This window comes from Acanthopagrus latus, chromosome 16 (genome assembly GCF_904848185.1).
Source record: "Acanthopagrus latus isolate v.2019 chromosome 16, fAcaLat1.1, whole genome shotgun sequence".
NCBI lineage: Eukaryota > Metazoa > Chordata > Actinopteri > Spariformes > Sparidae > Acanthopagrus > Acanthopagrus latus.
In genome coordinates this window covers 14,837,259-14,858,863 of record NC_051054.1, presented here as the reverse complement: position 1 = coordinate 14,858,863, position 21,605 = coordinate 14,837,259, and the positions used below count along the sequence as shown (strand labels likewise).

At 42.5% G+C, this 21,605-nt stretch overlaps 1 protein-coding gene across 2 annotated transcripts; it reads right to left on the bottom strand.

Annotated features, from left to right (window-relative positions):
- Window positions 1-888: 888 nt before the first annotated feature.
- Window positions 889-21,248, bottom strand: LOC119034430 (zinc finger protein DPF3-like). 2 transcript variants are annotated; one of them, XM_037125409.1, is made up of 12 exons: window positions 19,915-20,505; window positions 19,466-19,535; window positions 12,855-13,015; window positions 11,757-11,864; window positions 9,326-9,453; window positions 7,824-7,919; window positions 7,187-7,247; window positions 6,420-6,461; window positions 5,758-5,898; window positions 4,670-4,783; window positions 3,746-4,552; window positions 889-2,897 (listed from the first exon to the last, which is right to left on the bottom strand). In XM_037125409.1, exons 1-11 carry the CDS (start codon window positions 19,973-19,975, stop codon window positions 4,392-4,394), a joined length of 1,143 nt encoding a protein of 380 aa, XP_036981304.1. In that variant the 5' UTR covers window positions 19,976-20,505; the 3' UTR covers window positions 889-2,897; window positions 3,746-4,391. The 2 variants fall into 2 exon arrangements, with proteins under 2 accessions (XP_036981304.1, XP_036981306.1); XM_037125411.1 differs by lacking the exons at window positions 19,466-19,535; window positions 19,915-20,505 and adding an exon at window positions 21,090-21,248.
- Between the last annotated feature and the right edge of the window lie 357 nt (window positions 21,249-21,605).

Sequence of the window (21,605 nt, the reverse complement as noted above, 5' to 3'; positions counted from 1 at the left end):
TGGAACCGAACCAGCAACTGTTGTGACGTCACGCCTCGGCTACCAAGGTGCTCCACAAACTCATAATTTCTGGTCTCCCTACCAAGTAGATTTTTGGATTAGATTAGAAGATAAGCATGACAACTAATGCCAGATGTCATTATTTTTTGCAGTTATTTGGTCATAAACTGTTCTCACCCAGTTTCAAGGCATTTTTTTATCTAATAGTCTTGATATATTTCATGGTACACCTCAAGGTGGGGCTAAAGGGTGGCACAGAAAATGGTGGTATAATTCCATCTGTGGCTCTTAAAGCTTTTACAAGTCTGAAAAAGGGTTTGGACAAATTTAAAACGGAACGCCTTGTGCCTTGGAAATCTGGGATGCAGCATTCTTTACGTCCAGTTTTTGTTGATGATCTGGAAAATATTTTGAACCCAAATTCTTACATATTGCTCCTTTAAGATGTCCTACTTTAAGCCTGCAGCTAGCACTCATAGCCCATACACTGCTTATCATAAGTCTCCCTCTCTGTAGGCAGACTCTTGCTCATACTTAAGAGTTCTGCCAACGTACTCGTGATGGCTCAAGCAGCACCCACCGATCAATAAGAGCTGCCCGTGTCTGAGCCATTTTTTTTTTTTTTTTTTTTTTGTTATCTTGTTATTTCTAGTCCAGAGTTACCACCGCTCGAACTCAAACTCGAGTGCTGTTTCCCCCCCTTCTCCGTCTGCTCACTGAGTCTGAGGGTCACTCCAACCTATCGATCCAGTCTCGGATTCTTCTCCTTATCAGCTGCCTTGTCAAAAATGACCCCCTGGTCTTTCTCAGAGGAAAACACACCATAAAGAGAGAGAGCGAGAGTGAGAGCGACAGAGAGAAAATAATAGCGTCAAGCATCACCGACCGTTCCTTATTTTTTTTTCTTTATTTTTTTTTTCAGAACAATAAAAATAGTTTAACAAACAAAGACTTCTTCATTCTTTCCATCTCGACTCGTATTTACAGCTGAGGATGAAACAAACGGCTAGTCGTGTCCATTTCATCTCACTCTTGGCTCCGTTCCCACCCCGATCGTCCCTCTCCGACCCCCCGGCAGGCATGACAAGAGAGTACCAGGGGCCTATTGCTGTGTCTTTGACGAGGTATACAGGCTATTCAATGATTGGTGACACGTAAGTCGAAGCAGACATCACTGACTTTTGCATTTTTAGGAGCGTCTCCTTTTTTGTTCAGAACTGCGCCAACGCCAGGCCTGTTTGTATATACGGCAGGTAACATTAATAAGCAGGTTTATGATTGATGATGCATGCTTTTCACTTACTGGCATGACTTTGGAAGATAACATGACACGATGACCCATTTTTATTTAATTTTTTTTTTCTACTGTGGAAACACCGCACAAGAGAAGAATACGAGATAACTGACAAGTCTCGCATCCGTTCTTTGTCTGGAGGAGATAAACTGCTGTGTGGAGGGTCCCTGAGGGAAGTGAAGACATATGGTGTGGATGCACGAGCACATACCCAAGTCATACCAGACACGTAGGATTAATGCTTCAAAATGGAGTGGCTATTATTAGTTTGCAGCGATACTGAATAATTACATGGAAGGACACAGACATTTTACACAGTATGTGCAACCTATGTACCTAAAAGGCTTTTTGATACAAGACTTCAAGCACCTTCTAAATGTCATAAAGCAATTAGGCCCTCTAAAGCACTCAACGGAAATGTCACAGATACAGATTTCACTTCTCGCTAAGTATGTGGATCTGGGCAGAGTTGTGTCTCTCTAGCAACAATAATATTCCCCAATGCGTCTGAGATGATTCAAAACAGAAAGAGGAGAGGTTTTTGCCCAAAATAAAATTCAGCAGACACGAGTTGATGGTTGTTATTGCGATGGGTTTTTTTTGTTTTGTTTTTTTCCTACAGCGTCCCGACTTCCCTCCTGGGAGTCGATTTAGAATGGGATCCTTGTGTGGCGTTATTGTCCCTCCGTGCCGACTGAATACAATCACATGAATCAGGGCTGCGTGGCTGAACAATCAACAGCAGAGGAAATGAAAGATGCCTGAGTAGTTGTGGCTATTGTGCACCTGATCAGGACAGAGGTATCAAGACAGTCTGAACAAACCCAAGAAGTCATACTTATTAAACTCTGAAGAGAGCAAAACATAGAAATATTATACAACAAAGGAAAAAAAAAAAAAAACATTACTGCGACGCATTCGAGTCAGAGAGGCCCAGGAAATAAAGAGCAAAAAAAGAAACAGAGAAGAGACAGAAGCAGAGCAATAAACCATGTCAGAGGATTCATACAGTAGTCCAGAGGTCTGCATGTAATAGTGGTGGATTTGAGCACCATCTCTATGGCTGGGGGTCAGGGGGTCACTGGTCCAATCAGGTTGGAGGGTCATGGCTGTCAGAGCTGGTTTCCAGTGCAGAGCGGCAGGCTGGCACAGTGATGAGGATAATGACGTCTTAGTGTCACATCGGATCACGCAGCAGACACACAGTCACAGAGCAGGAGTGGGCAGGCTGGGCCGCCGGGGCCCCAAATGCTCCCGCTGGGGCACAAACAGTCCGGGAAAAAAAAAAAGAAAAAAGGCCTGGCCTTTAGTGTTCCCATAGTCCAGTGGAGCTCCAGCACAGTGCAGGAAAGAAGGGACGAAACAAAGCTGGATCTACTCACATTTCAAATGTTCAGAGGGGATCGATACATATCGTCGAGGGAGCAGTTGCTTCAATTAAGCCACATGGCCTGTAGACGTGTTGGATGTCTGTTCATCCGTTTCAGTTATTTCAGGCCCAAAATCGGGAGCGACATGAAGGCTCATTAGTTTCTCAGAGTAAAATCCTTTTCTTCACCGGTCGCCCCCACTCCTGGGCCACATGCCAATGTGCCGATTGCTCCTACAGTGTTTAAGACAGACAACATGGGTTAGACTCACACATTATATGTTTGATTAAGAGTTTCCAGCTGTGGCAGCGGCCCTGTGAGGCCCTACGAGTGCTCTGACAAAGCCGCTTTGAACTAAATGCCAATATCAGCATGCAGACATTCTGAAGTTTCGCAGTAAATAATCTATTAGGTTCAGCATCTTAACTTGGCATGTTTGCATGCTAACATTTGCTGATTAGCACTAAACACAAAGTACAGCACAGCTGCGGATGACGGAAATGTCATTGGTTTTGCAGTTAGTCGGACGTAAATCAATACTGGACAAATTGAACCGGTGACCTACTGAGAGAGCGCAAGAGGGAACATCAGTGGCTCTCGAAAGTTATCAGGATTCATGAAAATGGGGACTAACTGAGACATTGCCATCCTGAGAGCAGCTAACATGGCTACGGACGAGCATTATGTTTGATTGAATGTGACAGAATGTGATAATGTTAATTATCTTTTACAATTACTCAATGGTAAACAGTCAAAAGGCGACCTGTCTAATGTTTAACCTCATCAAATCCATTGATTATTTGTAAATATGTGCTTAGTCTGGATTTGATGCCAGCAACACATTTCAAACAAGTTGGGACATGGGCAACAAAAGACTGAGGACGTTGTGGAATGCCTCAAAAACACCTGTTTTAACTGCATTACTATTGTAATACCGCGTAAATCTAGAAAATAAGACTAGCTTCATAAGCTAGTGTAACTCAGTGAAAGTGTAAATGGTCAATCCCTTGCAGAATTACTTCATCTGCTTTCTTATCTTTCTACAAAACAACAAAAAAACCCCGACAAATCTGTTTCTTACCTTTCATTTGTTCAGTCCCCTACTTTTCTAACAATTTATATCTATAGGTTTCTTCATCTTCAAACACTTCCAGTAGCCTGTAGCAGTCCTTCCATCGATTCCTTCATTTTCACACAAGTTTAATCCAGAGTTAGAGCAGAAAAAAAGAGACCTTCATCGTCACAGCCACTTCTGATTCAAAAAGACACGTCCAGTGGCTCAAGTATTGGTCTGCAATGACATTCAATCATCTCCCCAACGGACTGTTTCATTCATGCCTTTAAACGTTTCAGTTGTTCAAATGTCTCCAGTGTTTTTTTTTTTTGTTCATAACGTTTACGCTCCTTCTGCTCCAGTGAGGGGGAGAAAAAACACTCCAAAAACATCTTCTGTTTTGCATGGAGACCAAGTTCACTGAAACACTGACAGTTGCTCATTGCCTTAAAAGTTAATATATATATATTTATATATAAAAAGGTGTTCATAAATTATTCAACAATGTTCAGTAGATAAAATACCACTTGCATTTCTGTCCTGAAATGATCACTTTGTGCTTTCTGCAAACAAAAACAAAACAAAAAAAACATTGAAAAAGAAGCAGCAGATTTTTGCCAGAGGTTAATCCATATAAAAAAAAAAAAGTCTCTTCAAAACTGAAAGGTTCTCTCTATCTGTGTCGGTTGGATATTCCGTTGCTGTTTGTGGCGGGCTCCTCCAGCTCGTCGTCCTCGAAGCCGTGGAAGGTGGAAGTGTCGCTCTCCGAGGTGGTGCCGAACAGCTCCTCTGCTCCAGTAAAAGTCCCGTCTTCCTTCTCTTCCCCGCAGTCAGCTGGACGGGAGAAGACAGGAGTCAGGTGATGGGTGAAACAAGTGAGTGTCCACACAGTTATGGACACTTCCTTGCTCGTCTGCGATGTATTTTACACTTTGGTGTATGTGGACTCACTTGTGCATCGGCAGGCTGCATATGGAGGCCCCGCTTTACCCGTTTTCTTATTCGAGCCCTGGCATTTATTACAGTAGTTGTTGGGAATGCTGGTCCCACCTGGAGCCTTTGGACCTACAAGGACATTTGAAAAGATTGGACAGGTCAGACTTTATAAGCACAAAGTCTGTTGCACCCGAGTCTACTCAATATAATTAATACATGATTAATTCAAGTATAAAAAATTAAGTGAGTAAACTAACTAAGGATTATGTGGATTCTCTCTGTGGTTTGAATGTTATGTGCTTTTGTCCAGTATTCTTCTGGTTTGTGCTCGTCTATTTCGCTTTGTATATTTATTTTGCATGTCTATTCATTCTGTTTCACATTAGACTTTACTTTATATTATCATATCTATATTATCAGTATACTATTAGTATGATACAGTTTGTGTCAATGTGATAAAAAGATTTCAACAAGTCAAAGTATATGATGAAGGATCATCGTAATCATTTCCAGATATAAAAAAAAATTTAAAAAAACCTTATTATTCTGCTTCTGCATTTATGCCTTTCAAAAATAACAATTCGATTTTCATTCTCATTTTCAAACTACTTTAGCCATTTCATTAAAAAAGATAATTCGCTCGGCACTCCATTTAATCCTATGGAGCATTTTTATTCAAATTGAGGATTTTGTTTGAGAAAAAAAACAGACATTTGGTCCATTAAAAGCTAATTCTCAAAAAAATATAACAAACAAAAACATATAATTTTACAAAAGCTAAATCTAATCAAAGAATAAATCAGACTTAAAATGTGACAAAGCATTCAGCACTAACTTTTCATATGGGACATTTTTTAAATCCAAACTGTCAGCAGGAGATTCAAATTGGACGGATACACATGGCATGTTCTGATAAATAATGTATATATATATATATATATATATATATATATATATATATATATATATATATATATATATATATATATATATATATATATATATATATAGATATATATATATATATATATATATATTTTTTTTTTTTTTTTTTTTGATGAAACCAAAAGGTTATGAAATGTTAGAGGTGTAACGCTTCTCACGTTTGTGTCTGTCAGTGGGTTGTGCAGAGGGGGATCTGGACGCCACAGTGCTTCTCTCTCCGGCTCTGTCCTCCTCTGCCAGGTGGGAATGAGTGTAGTGGTAGCTTAGTCCCGTACGGTTCCTGTAGCGCTTCGCACAGACTGCAACAGACAGCAGATGTTCACTTCTACTACTATAACTGCTTGCATAAAAAATATTTTTGGCAACACAACATTTTGAAATGCAGGATGTTTGTTTCCTTTTCTGACCATTTGCTCAAAATAAAACTTTGATACCTAAAAAAAAAAAAATCAGTCAAACACTCAGGATGGGTGTCTGGTGAGACGGTAATGTCTCTACATTATAAAGCAATATACTAAAAATACCTACAGACAGTTTTTGAGTCAATGGGAGAAAACTACACAGACTCATGGCATTTCACGGAGGTAGCTATTCTAGGGTTAGTCCGAAAGGGACAAAAGGAAGCACTTTCCAGTTTGATTACAATAGTCAGTCAAATAAAACACAAACACAGACAACATAATAACCATGTCTCCCAGCACCAAGGATACTTTTGAGCTTGAGAAAAGTAGGATTATATAGGGGCTAGATCAATAATCACAGCACTTGCGAAACAACCACTCAACAATCTATGTCGAAAAGAGTCAACAAACCGAGGTACCTGAGGTCGAAGATTTTGAGTTCTGCTTTTGTTTGTATCTGTCTGAAACAGAGAAGACGCAGAGCGAGGAGAGAACAGCATGAGCATGTGTCTTTCAACACGAGTCACAACAGAAAGAGTAAAATCCAATACCCTCCTACCTGCACTTTCCACATGCAACTTGCATGTAAAGGAATACTGGAGGCTACAGTGACACTTGCTTACCTTATTACATCTTCCATCTCAAACAAACTGTGTCGGTGATTGAGTTACAGCGTGTCAACTGAGGCGCTATTTTTGGAATAACTTGCTGATACATATACAGCACAAAGCTAGTAAGTAAGATGAGAAAGGAGTCAGACTCTGGGCCTCATTTGTTTAAATTTTTGAAGTCAAAATGGTCAAAGATCTTTTTATAGGTACAATAAATCTACTTTACTAGTTACTTTTACTTTTTCCACAAAAAAATTCTATTATCTTTTTAAAATCCTTGAAAACCTGTATCTATGCAAATATATCACTGTGGTGCAACTGTGGGATTCAATCTTTGGGGTGTAGCCAAAAGAAGACATCTGAGGACTTCATCTTTGACTCTGAGAACACTGACTGACATTTCGTAGATCAAATAACTAAGTGAGTGGTTGAGAAATTAAAGTGACTACGACAAACTTTTCGTAGTCACTTTAATCAGCAGTCTATTTTACATATTGAACACAATGTATTCAAGAGCCAAACGTATTGTTGCATTCTGCCATGGTAAATAGACCTCATGTTTCATCTCTACTTACTGTCACAGATATATGGCTTGTCGTCATCCACATCTGCCCTCCTGCGGCCTGAACCACGACCCTGAGGGGAAAAACATCCAGATGCTTTGACTGTCTGCAGTAACGTCTGTGCCCAGAGCACATATTACTGCAGCGTGACTTTTACATCATATGTGTGGAAAGTGCACACAAATCAAACAGTTTTATATGACCAAGCTATTGCTGATTAGGGATGTCAAAATTCTCCAAATGCGTGATTCTGTCTAATGCCATTGTCAGACTTTTATAACTAAATTTGAAAAGATCAACAGATCACTGGTTAGAGTCATTTTAACATTTTGACTTTATACTGATGTCTTTTTTGCAGGTTAGGGTTAGATAATCTAATATAATATTAATTCAAATAAAGATTCCAGAGTTCAACAAAAATGATCAATAAACAACAAAAGATAAAAAGTTTCTATGTTTTAATTTGGTGATTACAACTGAAAGCACATTTTTATCACCGTTCGATTTAGAATGAAAATCTTGACATCCCTCTGTTTACACTATGTTTTATTAAGAAACTAGATTGTCAAAAGAAACTAAAATTCATTGCCTCAACTACAGTGCAACTTAAATTTGAAATATGACAACTGGAGTCTATGCAGTCACTTACTCTTCCTTTGCCCCGATGTCTTCTCTTGGGAGTGTCCACCTCGTAGTCATCGTCATCGTTGAAAGCATCTTCTGCTGCGTCTGCCTCCAGAACCCTCTGAGACACAGAGAGAGACAGAGAGGAAAAAACAGTTCATTCCTCATCTCTGATTAATGTAGCAGTTTGGTGAATACACACTGAGCGGCAGCAACAGAGCGGAAGGAAAAATGTGTTTCTCAGTTCTCAACATAATATCTGGGTGTTTCTGACAGTTGTAGTCCATGTTCTCTATTGGTATAAACGTCTGTTTAATAATGAAATGTTTACAGCTCAGACAGCTGCTTAAAGGATGGAGACAGTTACGTTATTGTAGTAATTTGTTTAGTACCAGCAGCATGAAGAGAGAGAAAATAAGCTGTTATGCTCCAAGCCGTCTCTTCTTGTAAACATACATATGCACATGTGTATTTGGAGAAAGGTGCGACTGCTTTTGACAACAGAGATAATGAAGTTTCACATTTTTCTTCTGCTTTAATGTGAGAACATTATCATACATAATGATCAGTAAACGGGAATTCAAAGTTACTTGTCCAAAATGCCTCTCAGTGAGACAGCAGCCAGCTAATGAGCCCTGCAGGTCAGCTGGAAAAACTTGGCAAGTTGCCCTGTTGGGGCGCAACACTTCACTCACAGTGCCAGGACCCTCAGTCATTTGACTGATATCGCTGAACATTTACATTTTAAACGTTTGGCTGACTCTCTTAACCACAGCAACAAACACACACGCACACACGCATACACACTCACATACACACACGTGTTGTCAAAGAGATTGCAATACCAATATATCTCCATTCTGAATATCTGACACTGTTTCATGCTCTTTTCTGCAGTATTGATACACTTGTACCAGCTGCAGTTTCTCGCTCTCTCCTCTCTCCAGCAGGGAGTTGACACACATACTGTCAGGCCCGCATAGGTCTGCCTTCTCTCGCTCTCCTTCGTCTGATAATAGTCAGAAGTAAATCAAAGGTGCAATAGAAATAACAGTTTGTATTGTGCTGTATGTAAACTGTGTTGCACAGATATCTAGTGAAGTTAGCATGCTAACCAGCTAGCCTTGGCCTGCTTCGGTCCAAAGCTCCTATGTCAGCAGTCTAAACACTAAACACTGTCCCGATGCTCTGAGCTCCAGTCTGCGCTGCTAGCTGTACAGCTAACTGAGCTAACAGCGACAGTTAGAAGCCGTAAGCTTATTACTCTGGTGATTTTCTGCCCCACTATTTTGTATTATGAATTTGACACTTCTTCTTACATATTGTACCATTAATTTAGATTGTTTTGTGCTTAGCATACAGTACACAAGCCATGTTATATTTATCTTTATCAAAAATATAAAATTGTATGTACCTGCAATGTAAATTTTTATTGTAGTATCAAACATTGATAATGTATTTTTTTAGTAGTATTGTATCAAATACATGCATACAGAGGGAGTTTCCAACCTTTCTGACTGAACCCACCTGGATCTCCAGCAGGCTTTCCTCATCATTCTTAGAGTTGTTCCTCTTGTCTAGACCCTCTCCTCGTAGCAGCGCCTCCAGCGTGGTGCTCTGGGTGGGTAAGGTGTCCTTGGACATGAGGCCACCTTCTGCATAAGCACAAAAACAAGGCAGCACGTGATGAATCATCAAAATACCAGCTCAGTGTCCATACTTTAAAGTGCTTGAAAACATCTGTCTATTGCTCACTTTAGATAATAGTCTCACAGGTGTAAAATCAAAGCAATGGGACCTGTTTACTGCTGATGATGAATGAGCTGCAGTGTGTTACGTACCCTGAGTCACCATCAAGAGCTGTAATTGTGACAAGAAGCATCAGTGCTACAATCTCTGTACTCTGTGAGCGGATTTCTATCAGCGCATTTCAATTATGTCTCCTCCACTCTAGTTCTAATAACAGCATGTGGCAAACTGCTGAAGCATTTGTTTGCTATAGTGGCTGTCATCTATTTTCTCTTTGTCTGCAACACAATGGGTCATCACAACTATTTTCACAGCACTATATTACTGAAAAAATGTACATGTCACTCTGAGCCGGAGTGCATTGTCATTGATGAGCTCTCAGTAATGCTGCACTATGCAGAAGCTGGGATGACTTTGTCCACAGCAATCTCGGAGGTACAATACAGTTAAGTGGCTTGTCACATTAACCCGAACACATCGTGCGGTTGTCTCCTCCTACAGCGTGCTCAAGATCTAAACAAACAGTGTAGGAGGCGAGCAGGTTGAGCAGACAAAGCAGTACAAACAAAAGCTTTGATAGTCACTTGGATCTGCAGGATCTTATTTACACAATCTCCTTTACACAGTCAGCTTCATGGTCACCCAGTTGCTTTGTGCACGGTTGAAAAGAGGACACACTTCAAAGCCCCCTGACTCAAGCTTTCTATGAGCCCTTCATCTCCCCATTGCGCCCACCAGACAGACTTTTGCAGAATATTGGATGTGGAGTGCTGGAGCAACAGAAGACTGCATAGGTAAGAGGCAGCTATAGGAAGTAGGCGTGAGGAGGAGATACAACGCGCTCCTCAAAAATGGGCCTCTCCACCATGCGGCGGCAGCCCCTCACCATTGTGTCTGCACACGTTGACTTTCAACTCTCCGCGACGAGACAGACCCCCCTCCTCCCCTCCCCACCCTCCCTCCCAACCCATGGGAGCTGGGGGGCTAAAAATAGAGCCGGCAGCAGCCTGCAGCAGGGAGCTGATTCTGCATGCAGCCCCAGTCTCTAGCACACCATCAGTTAGACAGCCAGCCGAGGCAGCGAGACAGACTCTGCTGCCCTGTGCCGGCCACCTCTGGCCAGCTGCACAACGTGCTCCGTATAAGAGACGCCAGGTTAAATCAGGGTACGTTTCCCCTCCGCTGGGCGTGCGCAGACAGCACATGCACTCCGCTGTTGCTAGAGAAGGGAAGGGACAGCAGGGTGGTGGCGGCGGGGTCTCAGCCAGCGCAAGCTCAGTGGAAAACAATAGGCGACAATGGGATGTGTTTGGGAAACAAAGACTTGGTTCATATGCTATCACTCCATCTTGCTTTCTCTTTCCACGCTCGCTCGCTTTCTCTCCCTCTCTCTTGCTCTCTCTTGCTCTCTCTCCATCTTAACTTCCCAAGCATTTGTCCTTCACCGTGCACTGCAGAAATTTGAACTGAAGGCATCACAATCATGGAGATCTCTATCAAAACATAACTGATTTGTCACAGCCTTTTATAGAAACTACTAGAAAGAGAAAGGTGTAACACAATGTTTCTGTGTGAGATTCCCTCTTTTGTCATGTTCATTCCTGAGGGTAGTGTAACATCCCGCAGGGTATGCAAGCCTTGGGCACAGAATGGACTACTTGAGCTAAGGAAGACTGGTGACAAAACACTCCACAGACTGCACAGCCAACAACAGGGAGAGATGGAGAGATGAAAGAGTTGCCAGAGAGAAAGAGACAAAATCCATCAGCAAGGGAGGTGGTGAGGAGAAAATGAGATCGAGGAGAAGGTAAATGTGTTGAGTGAGCAGCAGCGAAGGACAAACTCTATTCCATAACATTTATTAAATACTGTCTTCAGTGGCCGAACTCTGTCTCGCTGCTCCCAGCAGTGGTAAATCTAATTACATGTTCTACTTCTCGCAAAACAAGTTTACCAGCTGGGGTGAACACAGACACATTTCATCCTCTGAAAAATGACTGGCAGCCTGTTCTGCTCGCTGCGCTGAGACAGAGCGATATGCTTTTAGCTAGATTATTCCAGATCATCACCAGTAATCACATGAGCTGAAGGAGGTGGAGGAGGTGGGTGGGAGACGGGCGGTGGACGGGAGGCTGAGTGGGAGGGGAAACTAAGAGGAGGAGAAACTGGTGGGCAGGTGGTTTAAGGAGAAGAGGAGGCAGGGTCTCACCGAGATGGAGTCCGTAGATACCCAGACGTGGATCTGTGGCGTTGTGCAGCCGTCTCTTCTTCCTCCAGCAGCGGGCGGGGTATGTGTACATCTGCCCGGCTGCAACACCTGTACAATACCATGCAAACAAGAGTTTCAACTGAAATGCAATGAAAATAAAAATAAAACACAAAAAGCTTCAGAGTCAGACTATAACATTTATCATATTGATTTTGTGTTTGTTTCATTAAAGATTATATGGTGAGATTTAAACAAATTAGATTCTCAGGGATTAACACGATGATGGCCACCCCAGACTTAAATAAGTAGCTCCAAAATTATTTGATGATTAAAAGGAAAATTAAACAGCAACGCTTTTCACTATTGAATAAATGTTTACCTCATTCATAGAGCACCAAGACTAACAAGTCTACAGCCATGTAAACAGCTTTGTGAGGCTGAATTTAGACACAATGGTGCTTGGATTTAATGCTGATGTCAGCTAACATGCTCACACTCTCATTGCTAACAATGAGAGTGAGAGTTAACAATGAGAGTTAACATCTGACGTTAAAGCTGCTAGAGGGAACTTCAATTCTTGTTGACTCTGGCAGCCCCTGTGGACAAAAGTGGTATGAGCACCACCGCCTCCTGTTGTGCTACATATTTATCACAACAACAATTTGTCTTTATCAAGCACAGCTGTGGCTGTGTAAATTAAGAACTAATATATGGAAGGGTAAACAAAGTAAACTCTGTTTTAGTATTGTTCATATACCTAGCATGGCTAACAGCTGACATGACATCTGACTGGCAATAATAATTTTATTGAAACAGCTAAAACTATCATAATTTAGTGGTAAAGTTATGATTTTGCGGGCAGTGACCCAGTGGCATTGAGTGAGACCAAATACTGTTTACTACAGATGCTGGATGCTGCATCAAACCAAGTACCTCACTTTTAAATTAATCTATTTTGTGACAAATAATCAAATTATCTTTATTTACAATCCTAGTTAGTACATTTTCATCACAAAGAAACAGACATCATTTCCAAAACCACTCCTAACCTAAACATAAAACAATCGTGTGTGTGTGTGTGTGTGTGTGTTTGCCCACCGGGGCTGCGGTGGTGTCGTTCCATCCAGATGTAGCAGTTGTTCTGGGCCACGCCGGTTTGTGAGTCCAGGAATGGCAGGCGGACGCTGCGTTCAGCACACAGACGGGCATTGTAGCTGCGGCACTGCTCAATGGCCTCCTTATAGAACTGGTCGCCCAACCTGCAGCGGGGGTAACGTCAGGTCAGTGACACTGGGTGACATGGTTTACACAGCTGACTCGCTCTTGGGGCAGCTGCTTTTGGAGAATAACCATGATGTGAACGCAACTGCAGAATCTCTGATATGGAAATGAGCCGTTTTATCATATATGAATGCCTTGATAATGGCCTGTGTCTCTGCCGGTTATAGATCATTAAATCAGTAAGCTGAAGCAGGCACGAGATGTGTATGCAAGTCCCTCAGAAACTCTCCTCAACCCACATAATGCTGTTAACGTCTGTTCAAACTTCTTATCAGCGTTGTTCAACACGCGACTAAAACTGACAGCTGAGCTTCTCTCTCCTCTTCCAGCTTGCCATCGGGAAGAATTTGCAGGGAGAAAAAAAAACACAATGCAACCCAGTTACGACACGACTCTGCTGCTCCCACTCCTCAAGTTAAACATATTATTACCTCTGTGGGCTCTTTGTCTTATCTGATTCTAGATGGGCTGTGAGCTGCGGTGGCGCTGACCGAGTTTAGTTTACCCCGTCGACATGGAGGCTCGGGTCTGATGTGAAGTCGGCGAGCGGCTCAGACTCTAACACTTTAGTTCCACTTTTCTTAGCACCACTGAGATTTTGGCAGTCCCTCAGGGTTTCACTGTTAATATTCAGAGTGAAATGGGGGAGGATACTTCACATTCAAGCCCTCAATCGCTGCCACACGCCTGGTATGGTAATTAGCCTACTTAATTAATCTCAGCAGAGTGCCTAGCACAAGGGCAGGTTCTAATTTGACTATATCAAAGATGGGGGTAAATGCTGCAACTCTGAAATCATGGCAAAGTACTTTGTATGTGATTTCCACAAGCTGCTGTTATATCACACGTTGAACGGGGCAAATAATAGCTCCTGACTCTTCTCGTCTGAACATCTCCACATCAGCGTAACGAAGTTCTTCCACGTGTTCTCAATTACAACATTAGGAAGACGGCCATTTTGAAGTGAAACTAATGAGCTGAGGGGCTGCGAGTCGAGCCTGGAATCTTAAACTAGAAGGTGGAGGAGGTGGAGGAGCCCAATTTGTCTCCCAGATCCTGCACTGCCCTCCTTCCCTTTCGTCTTTACTCCCTCGTTGAGACGACGTCCAGCAAATGAACAGCCGTGTTAGGAATGCTGTCCCGCACAAAGCCCACAGCTCTGCGGTTCAGACAAAGCCACAGTGTGTGTGTGTGTGTGTGTGTGTGTGTGTGTGTGTGTGTGTGTGTGTGTGTGTGTGTGTGTGTGTGTGTGTGTGTTTGTGCATGTGTGTGTGAAGCTTCTGGGAAAGAGAGGCTTCGTGTCGGTGTGTGAGACTGAGAAGAGTAAACAGTCACAGGTACAGAGCGAGTGCAGGGGTGGAGAGGTGTGAGAAAGACAAAGAGAGGAATAAAAACAACAAGACGGGGGGTTCAAAAAGGCATGACGGTGAGAAGGAAGGTCGAAAGCTAACAAGTAGATCACGTCTAATAACTGTGGGACTTTGTTTTTCCTTAATGGTGTTACAAGATAGCAGCTTTATTGCAGGTAATACTCACATCCCTACTACCATCTGTCCTATAAAGATGTCCTACAGTGTTTTTCTGTGCATACAAAACGAAGAAAACACATATTTCTGGCATGCACCAGCACTTTCTCACCCTTTAAGTTGCAGGAATTTTTACAAGAGGAATCACACAGAGAAGTACTTAAAACAGATTGGCCATAAAGATCAGAGGTTTGACATGTTCACCAGTAGCCTGATCAAGGATTTTCTTTTTAAAAGATAAATACTCGGCTCGTAAAAAAATAACGACACACAGCTGTGTAGTGATACGTCTAAATTGCTCGTCTCGGATTTGTACCATATGTGCGCCGAGCGTACAGTCGATCCCCGTCAAACGAACCTGTTGGCTTCACTGCCGTTCGTAATGTGATTGCGACGCAGTGTGACATATCAATTTACTAAAAGCACGCCAGCTGTAAATGCTCCCGAGCAGTTACTCGAGGTGAAGAAACGGAGAGAGGATGCTGATCAGTCTGGGGCGAAACATGGCGGGGGAGAGACTGAGAGAGAGAACAAATGACTGGTGAAAGTCTTGTGGTGGGTGCTGGCTGGCTGGCTGTGCAACGACAAGCTCTCCATCATTGGCCCCCGCAGCCCCGAGCAGCAGGTGCACTGGCTTAGGTGAGAGATCTTTCTGACACTTGTAATGAGTGACAAGACCCACACCACCAATGCTGTCACACGAGGTGAAGAGTGTCACTCTGACACACACATCACCCCTACCCTTTCTTTTTTTCTCTTTTTTCTTCAAGGGCACGTGTTTTTGCACCATCCTTTAAAATCTAAAATTAGTTTAAAAATAATTCTACTTTATCACAAACTGTTACAACTACAGTTTTTATAGTTTCGCCATCATTCCTCTTAATTATAATTATTTCAAATTCATCACTAAAAAACACAAGCAGTCTGAAATTCTTGCACATTTTAATACCATAGAGAACAGCTGAATTACTCTTTCGGCTGTAAACATCCAGTTTACAGAGCACACTCACTTTCAGTTTCACTTCTAAGTTAAGCATTTAAGATCAGTGGTTCTCACATTCTGGCTTGGGGTCACACCCAGCGAAACAATGTCTGGTTTCAAAAACACACTGTTTTTTTTCCCCACAATCTAAACTGAAATGCATTTTTCTCAATTTCAAAATGCCCTGTGGACCAACATTAATCACCATTAAGAATTTGACTGATTAAAATCAATCAGTTGTCATAACATGTCAAAACTAATGCTTGTTCACACTCTGTTGAGAATTTTAGTTCACTTTTTAATGTTGTCAACTAAAATTATTTTACATTACCCCTTAACAAAAAAACAAACAAAGAGACATTCTATACAAACTGATATTATTAGGTTACATTTTTAGCCATTCAGTGGCATCATTATGGATTGGATTCTATTGGGACAGTGAGTCTGACAGGTGTAATTCACATGGCACTGCATCAAACATAGACCAATGTGTTGTTAAAACAGTTCTATGGAAAAACATCTAATATATCTAATATATTATAAATCATTAATCGAATGTTACAGCAATCACCTATCATTTAAAGTAATTGCTTAAAATTTGCATCCCTACTAGAATTATTAGCCAGACTTAAACTAGACTTTAAATTTCTCCATCTGCACCATTAAAAACACAAAATTGCATTTAAGGTTGTTCTTTGTTGCCATAAGCTCATCCGCCTTGTTTGCTGTAACTCAGGTTCCATTGTACACAATACAGTACAGCGCGCAGAAGTGGCAGACGAACAAACACTCCCTGGCTTAAAACAGGGCCTCAGACAGAGGTATGTGCTACACATCCTCAATTTCTTCCAGTTGAATAGACAAGGTGAGTGTATGCATGAGGGTGAGGAACAAAAGCAAATCTTGTGGCCAGTGGGGCCTCCGCTATCAGCGTGTTCCTGTCAACGGTTTGCCGTGTCACATGGCTGCGACGGTAATGTGAGCATGTGTCAACACTCATTTTGCATATCTGACGACAAGCTACAGTTTGCAGGAGAGCGGCTTTGTAGAGGCACAATGATCTGCATTCAAGACCAAACTCCAACACAGCCCTGAACTCAACCAATCTGAGTTGCATGAAGAATTAATAAACATTCAGATCTTAAAAACACAACTTCAAGCTCTTCAGCTGCTGTGATCAGGAGGCTTCTCAAATTTGCAGGTGCACTGCACAGGAAGCTAGAGCTACCACATAACAAGAGAGGAGGAGGAAGAGGAGGAAGAGGAGGAGGAGGAGGAGGAGGAGGTGGGCCTACACAGTGACTGCATCCTGACAACAACCTCTGATTACACCAATCAGAACAACAGTGTGGCTGAGGGCAGGAGCAAAACCAGACCATACACCTCCACACTGCAGTGCCAATAAACAGCAGGCCTGACTCACTCAAAGTCTACTCAACACCAGTGACAAGGTAGCTGACGATGGGGGGAGGATGGAGGATGTGTCTGACCCACAGAAAGCTCCAGCTGTGGCTAAAATTTTAATGAGCAGCTTTATGAGCTTCTTTATTAATCAAATATTCCAGACTCCATTTTAATCAGCAGATTCTGGAGATTACTGTCCTCCCATGCTCAGAGGAGGGACAGACCTCACACGCAGACGTGCACGGGCCTGCACGTCGCTGCTGCAGCTCCATCCTCCACATCTCCCCAACAAAGTCAAACCGGCATTTCATTTCCCTAAAGTGAATCATCTTAATACAAAAAAAAAGGTCAAACTGGTCCACGGGAGCGACATCCAATTAGTGTCAAGTGTGACTAATTATAATCTGACAAACGTGTGAAATGAAGTCAGAAACCCAAGACAGAGGCTAATTATAGCACATTGAAACACTTCATTAAGCACAGTTTATGGCAAGGAGACATTCCACATCAGAATGCTAAAACGGCGACGAGATGAAACAGCAGCCTGACAACAGACGCAAAACTAAAGCTGGTTGGGACACAAGAGAGTGAAACAGTCCGACAAAAGTAATAATGGAATGTGCTTCCCAATAATGATCCCACTCTTATGAGAAAATACAGACACATGATGAGAGAATGGAAGGAGCTGCGAGGAAGCTGATCATTCATTAAACATTTACACTGACCACTTTAGCATCAAGTGCTTCACTGAGCTGTTCAGGTGGCTGTGATTGTATTGGGCAATTCCCAGAGGAGCCCGGCGAAACTGTGAAGCAGGGCATTTCGTGAAAAGTGCAAACACGCTCAGTCGACTAGAGCATAAATACAGATTCAACAGAAAATTTGCATTTAGCTACCATCATGAACATGCAATGACTGTGCAGCTTGTCTTTTGAGGAAACCAAAATCATTTTTTTCAGTGCTAATATGGATCATTATTATTTGTAATTAAAGACTGATTACCAACATGTGTGACCAATAAAAATTTGCATCAAAAATGAAAGACTTAAGTGTTAAAACTGAATAACCAGTGATGGATTGTAAGCTACAATATACTCAAGTAGTGTACATATGTTCAATTTTCAGGTACTTTACTTGAGAGGGATCTTCAATAAACATCATATCCCGGTTCACTTCTAAGACAGAAAGACAGAAACGTGTCTACACCTAGGCCAAAACACCCGGGCATGAACAAAGTAATGTAGTTTACCATGTTCAATGCAGCCAGGACTGCACAGATTTGTACACTGGGCAGACAAAACAGCCTCTCCATAAACAAATGGCACAGGACAGGAGGGCCAACTCCTCAGGTCAAGACAGATCATTCCTTTGGGGACAACAATGTGAACATCTTGGCCAGAGAAGACAGATGATTAGAAAGGCGTAAAATCTATCAAATTGGAGCGAACATCTTTGAACAAAGGAGGCGGCCTACGTCACTATCTAACACTATTTACAATGCAGTACTGAGTTCCCTCCACAAACAGCTTAACAAACATTCACACCTGAGCTCACCTAGCTACAGAAACCTACATGAAGGCTGGTTGGGTAAATGACCCACGAGTGGCCCCAACTACTCTGAAACTCGGAGCTCACACGTGTCCTTAATGAATCTGTAAGGACACTCCCACACAGAGATTAAAAGCCTGCAACTCCGCTTCATTTAGTTAGAACTGATGAAACCTCTTGGATGAGAGGTGAAATGTCTTCAAGAAACTCAAACACATCCAGTTGTTTACGATACAGCACTCTCAATTACCATAACTTGGATGACTGAGAACCTCCATCAATAATCAAAGAGTCTTGATTAACTCGTCATAAATCATATGGTCCTGTACGAATAAGGGAGGAATAAACGTTGCCAACCTCATCTGCCTGTCACTTTTTTAGTTTTGGAATCTGTCGTATTCACACAGATATTGTTTTTGTGGGGAATACGATGAGCAAGCCCCGCCTTCAGCCATGGTGACAAGCTTGGGCAATTCAAAATAAATCTGGAAGTGGACTGTATGTCTGCTAGTTGCACACGCCCGTCAAGTAATTTATGTGAGGATATTCACGATTGTCTCGAATCGACTTACTGTGAATGTTTAATTGTGATCCACGACAAAGTCTTTTATCGTCCCATTCCTAGCTACTTTGCAGATTCAGATCATTCAGCGTTGATAGGCTATTGCTTGTGACGTCTATCCAATAGGGTTGTAGCTATATCCCAGTTTTAAAATCTCAAAATATGCTTTGCTTATCTCCGCTACTGAATTCTACTGTACCACCACTTTTTTCTTTCAGCTGCATATATCTCAGGTTTAAAGTGTCAGATCAGTCAGGACAAGATATTTTGTGAAATTATATGGAAGTGTTTGTTCAACCAAAAACACTCCTACTGTTTTCATTTTTCCATCGCTGTTCATAACACACACACACCACAATACCGTGACATTTTCTGAGATGGCTATCAATCCGTGAAAACCTCATACCGTTGCAGTCCTAGTAACCAGTCAGATAGTGCTGTGGGCAGGACACTGAGAGAGACAGCGGAGATGGTGACTAAAGAAAGAAGTAAGATGCTGCATCAGAGAGAAAGTAGCGCATTTTCAAAATATATTTTCCCCTGTAATCAGACACAAATATATATGCAGAATACATGCCCCATAATGGCTCTATCCCTATTGTCTTTGACCATAATCCATCCTCTGAGTCCCATTAAATCGTTAAATTATCATGGCCAGTAGTCCCCAGCACATGCTAACAAACAACAAAAAAATTGTTTCAAGTGGACAATCAGCAGGTCTCATAAACATCATTCTACATCCTCCCCTAGGTGTAGTAACAATGCCACAATAACAATGGCAACAGTGTGGGTGACGTGCAAGGTGCTGTGTGGTCCACTCCCCGCGCTTTACTGTCCACGGAGGTGCCAGGGTACCTATATGGAGGAGCAGATGGTTCTCCTGCCTGTGCCCAACACTTCCTCTCTGTCGGAGCATCTCTCTGACAGATGGGCCCAGGATCCTGGACCAAGCTAATCTCCAGCACTCCTCCACTTAAAGGCACAGTGGAGCGCCTGCTGCGCTCTGCTCTCTACCTCCACGGTCCCAGCCGAGCTGAGCCGAGCCATGATGGTGAGAAGAAGAAGAAGGAAAAAAAAAAACCACACAGACACACACACACACACATCGACACAGGCTCGGACGCTCCTGTCACGTCCGGCTTGGCGTGCGTGTCAAAGAAATGCCATGTTGTTGTCTAGTTTTAAACACGCAGACATGACAATCGGCAGGAGAGCTGATTCTGATTGCGCCCAACTTACAGTAACGTGTTAAGCAAAAGGGGGGAATTGGGGGAAACAATACAGAAAAGAACAAAGGGAGAAAAAGGTGGAGCATTTCTTTCAAGTTGAGCGATGAAGACGACCATTGCACGGGCTATTTGGGCGCAGGGTGACAGCCCGTTTCCAGCGGCCGACTGGAATTGCTGTCACTTTTTGGTCGATTTTTCGCCCAGCGAGCATGCAAATACAAAATGCCTCCTCCCTTTGCTTTACCGGGTCCTGACCACGTCTGCGCTCGGAGAGAGCCAAAGTTGACATGTCGACAATTCACCAAAGCAACTATGAGCGACTTTCGCCGTGGCAGACGATAACGCCGCCGCGGTGCCCAAACGAGCACGAAGAAAATCGGCTTTTAATTATCCGGAGCGGCCGCTGAAGGCACGTTGTCGACAGTTTTCAAATAAATGCACAGCCCAGGAAAGACGACACTCTCTCCGTGTTGAATGTGTGGCCGTGTGGAGGGGGGGATAAAAAAAAAAAAAAAGCTCTTCCCGTGCAGTCGAAATGTCAGGCAGCCTTTTTGCTGGCACGTTCTGGAGCGAGTGTTAAAACATCTCGTGGAATTAAAAAAAAAAAAAAAGAAAGAAAAGAAAAGAAAGAAGTAAACGAGGGCTACTTTGGCATGCAAGAAGTACACAAAATGAATTCGGGACAGCTCAGTCTGTCACATGCACACGGCTGGAAATCACATGCACGAGCGGACAGCTTTAACGCACAAGTTGGCACCAAAGTAATTCTTCACAAATTTCCCAAATGTCTAAATTACTTACGCTTTTAGTGGATTCTGAATGACAGCCGCCATTTTGCTACAGTGTAACGCAATATCGGCGTCTTGCAGTTCTGAGGGAAACCTACAGGAACGGACCAATCGCGACGCGGGGTGAAATCGTGGACCAATACATCTGCGGCATACGCGGACGGGGCGTGGCCTTATGGGCTAAACTGTCAAAATTATTTTAAAGGGTTTTCCCTTGTATTTATATTGTGCACTAACAGAATAACAGCACTTTTTAAAGAGACCCGTACAGGAGGTTGGATACATGTCAAGTGCGATTCCCTGCTGGCTGTGCTGAGGCTGTGCAAGTGCAAAAGTGGCACAGAATATCAACATGGAAGCTTGGGTGACATTATTTATTAAAATAATTATAAATCATTTATCATCATCATCAATAAGCACCAAGCAAATAATTTCCCCCTCACTTTATTCCGAGGCTGCAGTGCTGGAGAGGAATGGAAGCGAGGCTCCCAGCACACAGGCGTGCACACGCTCTTTTCCTCCCACATGC

Coding starts and splice junctions, on each gene's coding strand:
- LOC119034430 (XM_037125409.1), bottom strand. CDS start 19,975: ATGCTCCGACAGAGAGGAAGTGTTGGGCACAGGCAGGAGAACCATCTG. Junction 9,454..11,756: donor TATCTACGGACTCCATCTCG/GTGAGACCCTGC, acceptor GTGCTTATGCAG/AAGGTGGCCTCATGTCCAAG. Junction 5,899..6,419: donor CTCAAAATCTTCGACCTCAG/GTACCTCGGTTT, acceptor TGTCTGTTGCAG/TCTGTGCGAAGCGCTACAGG.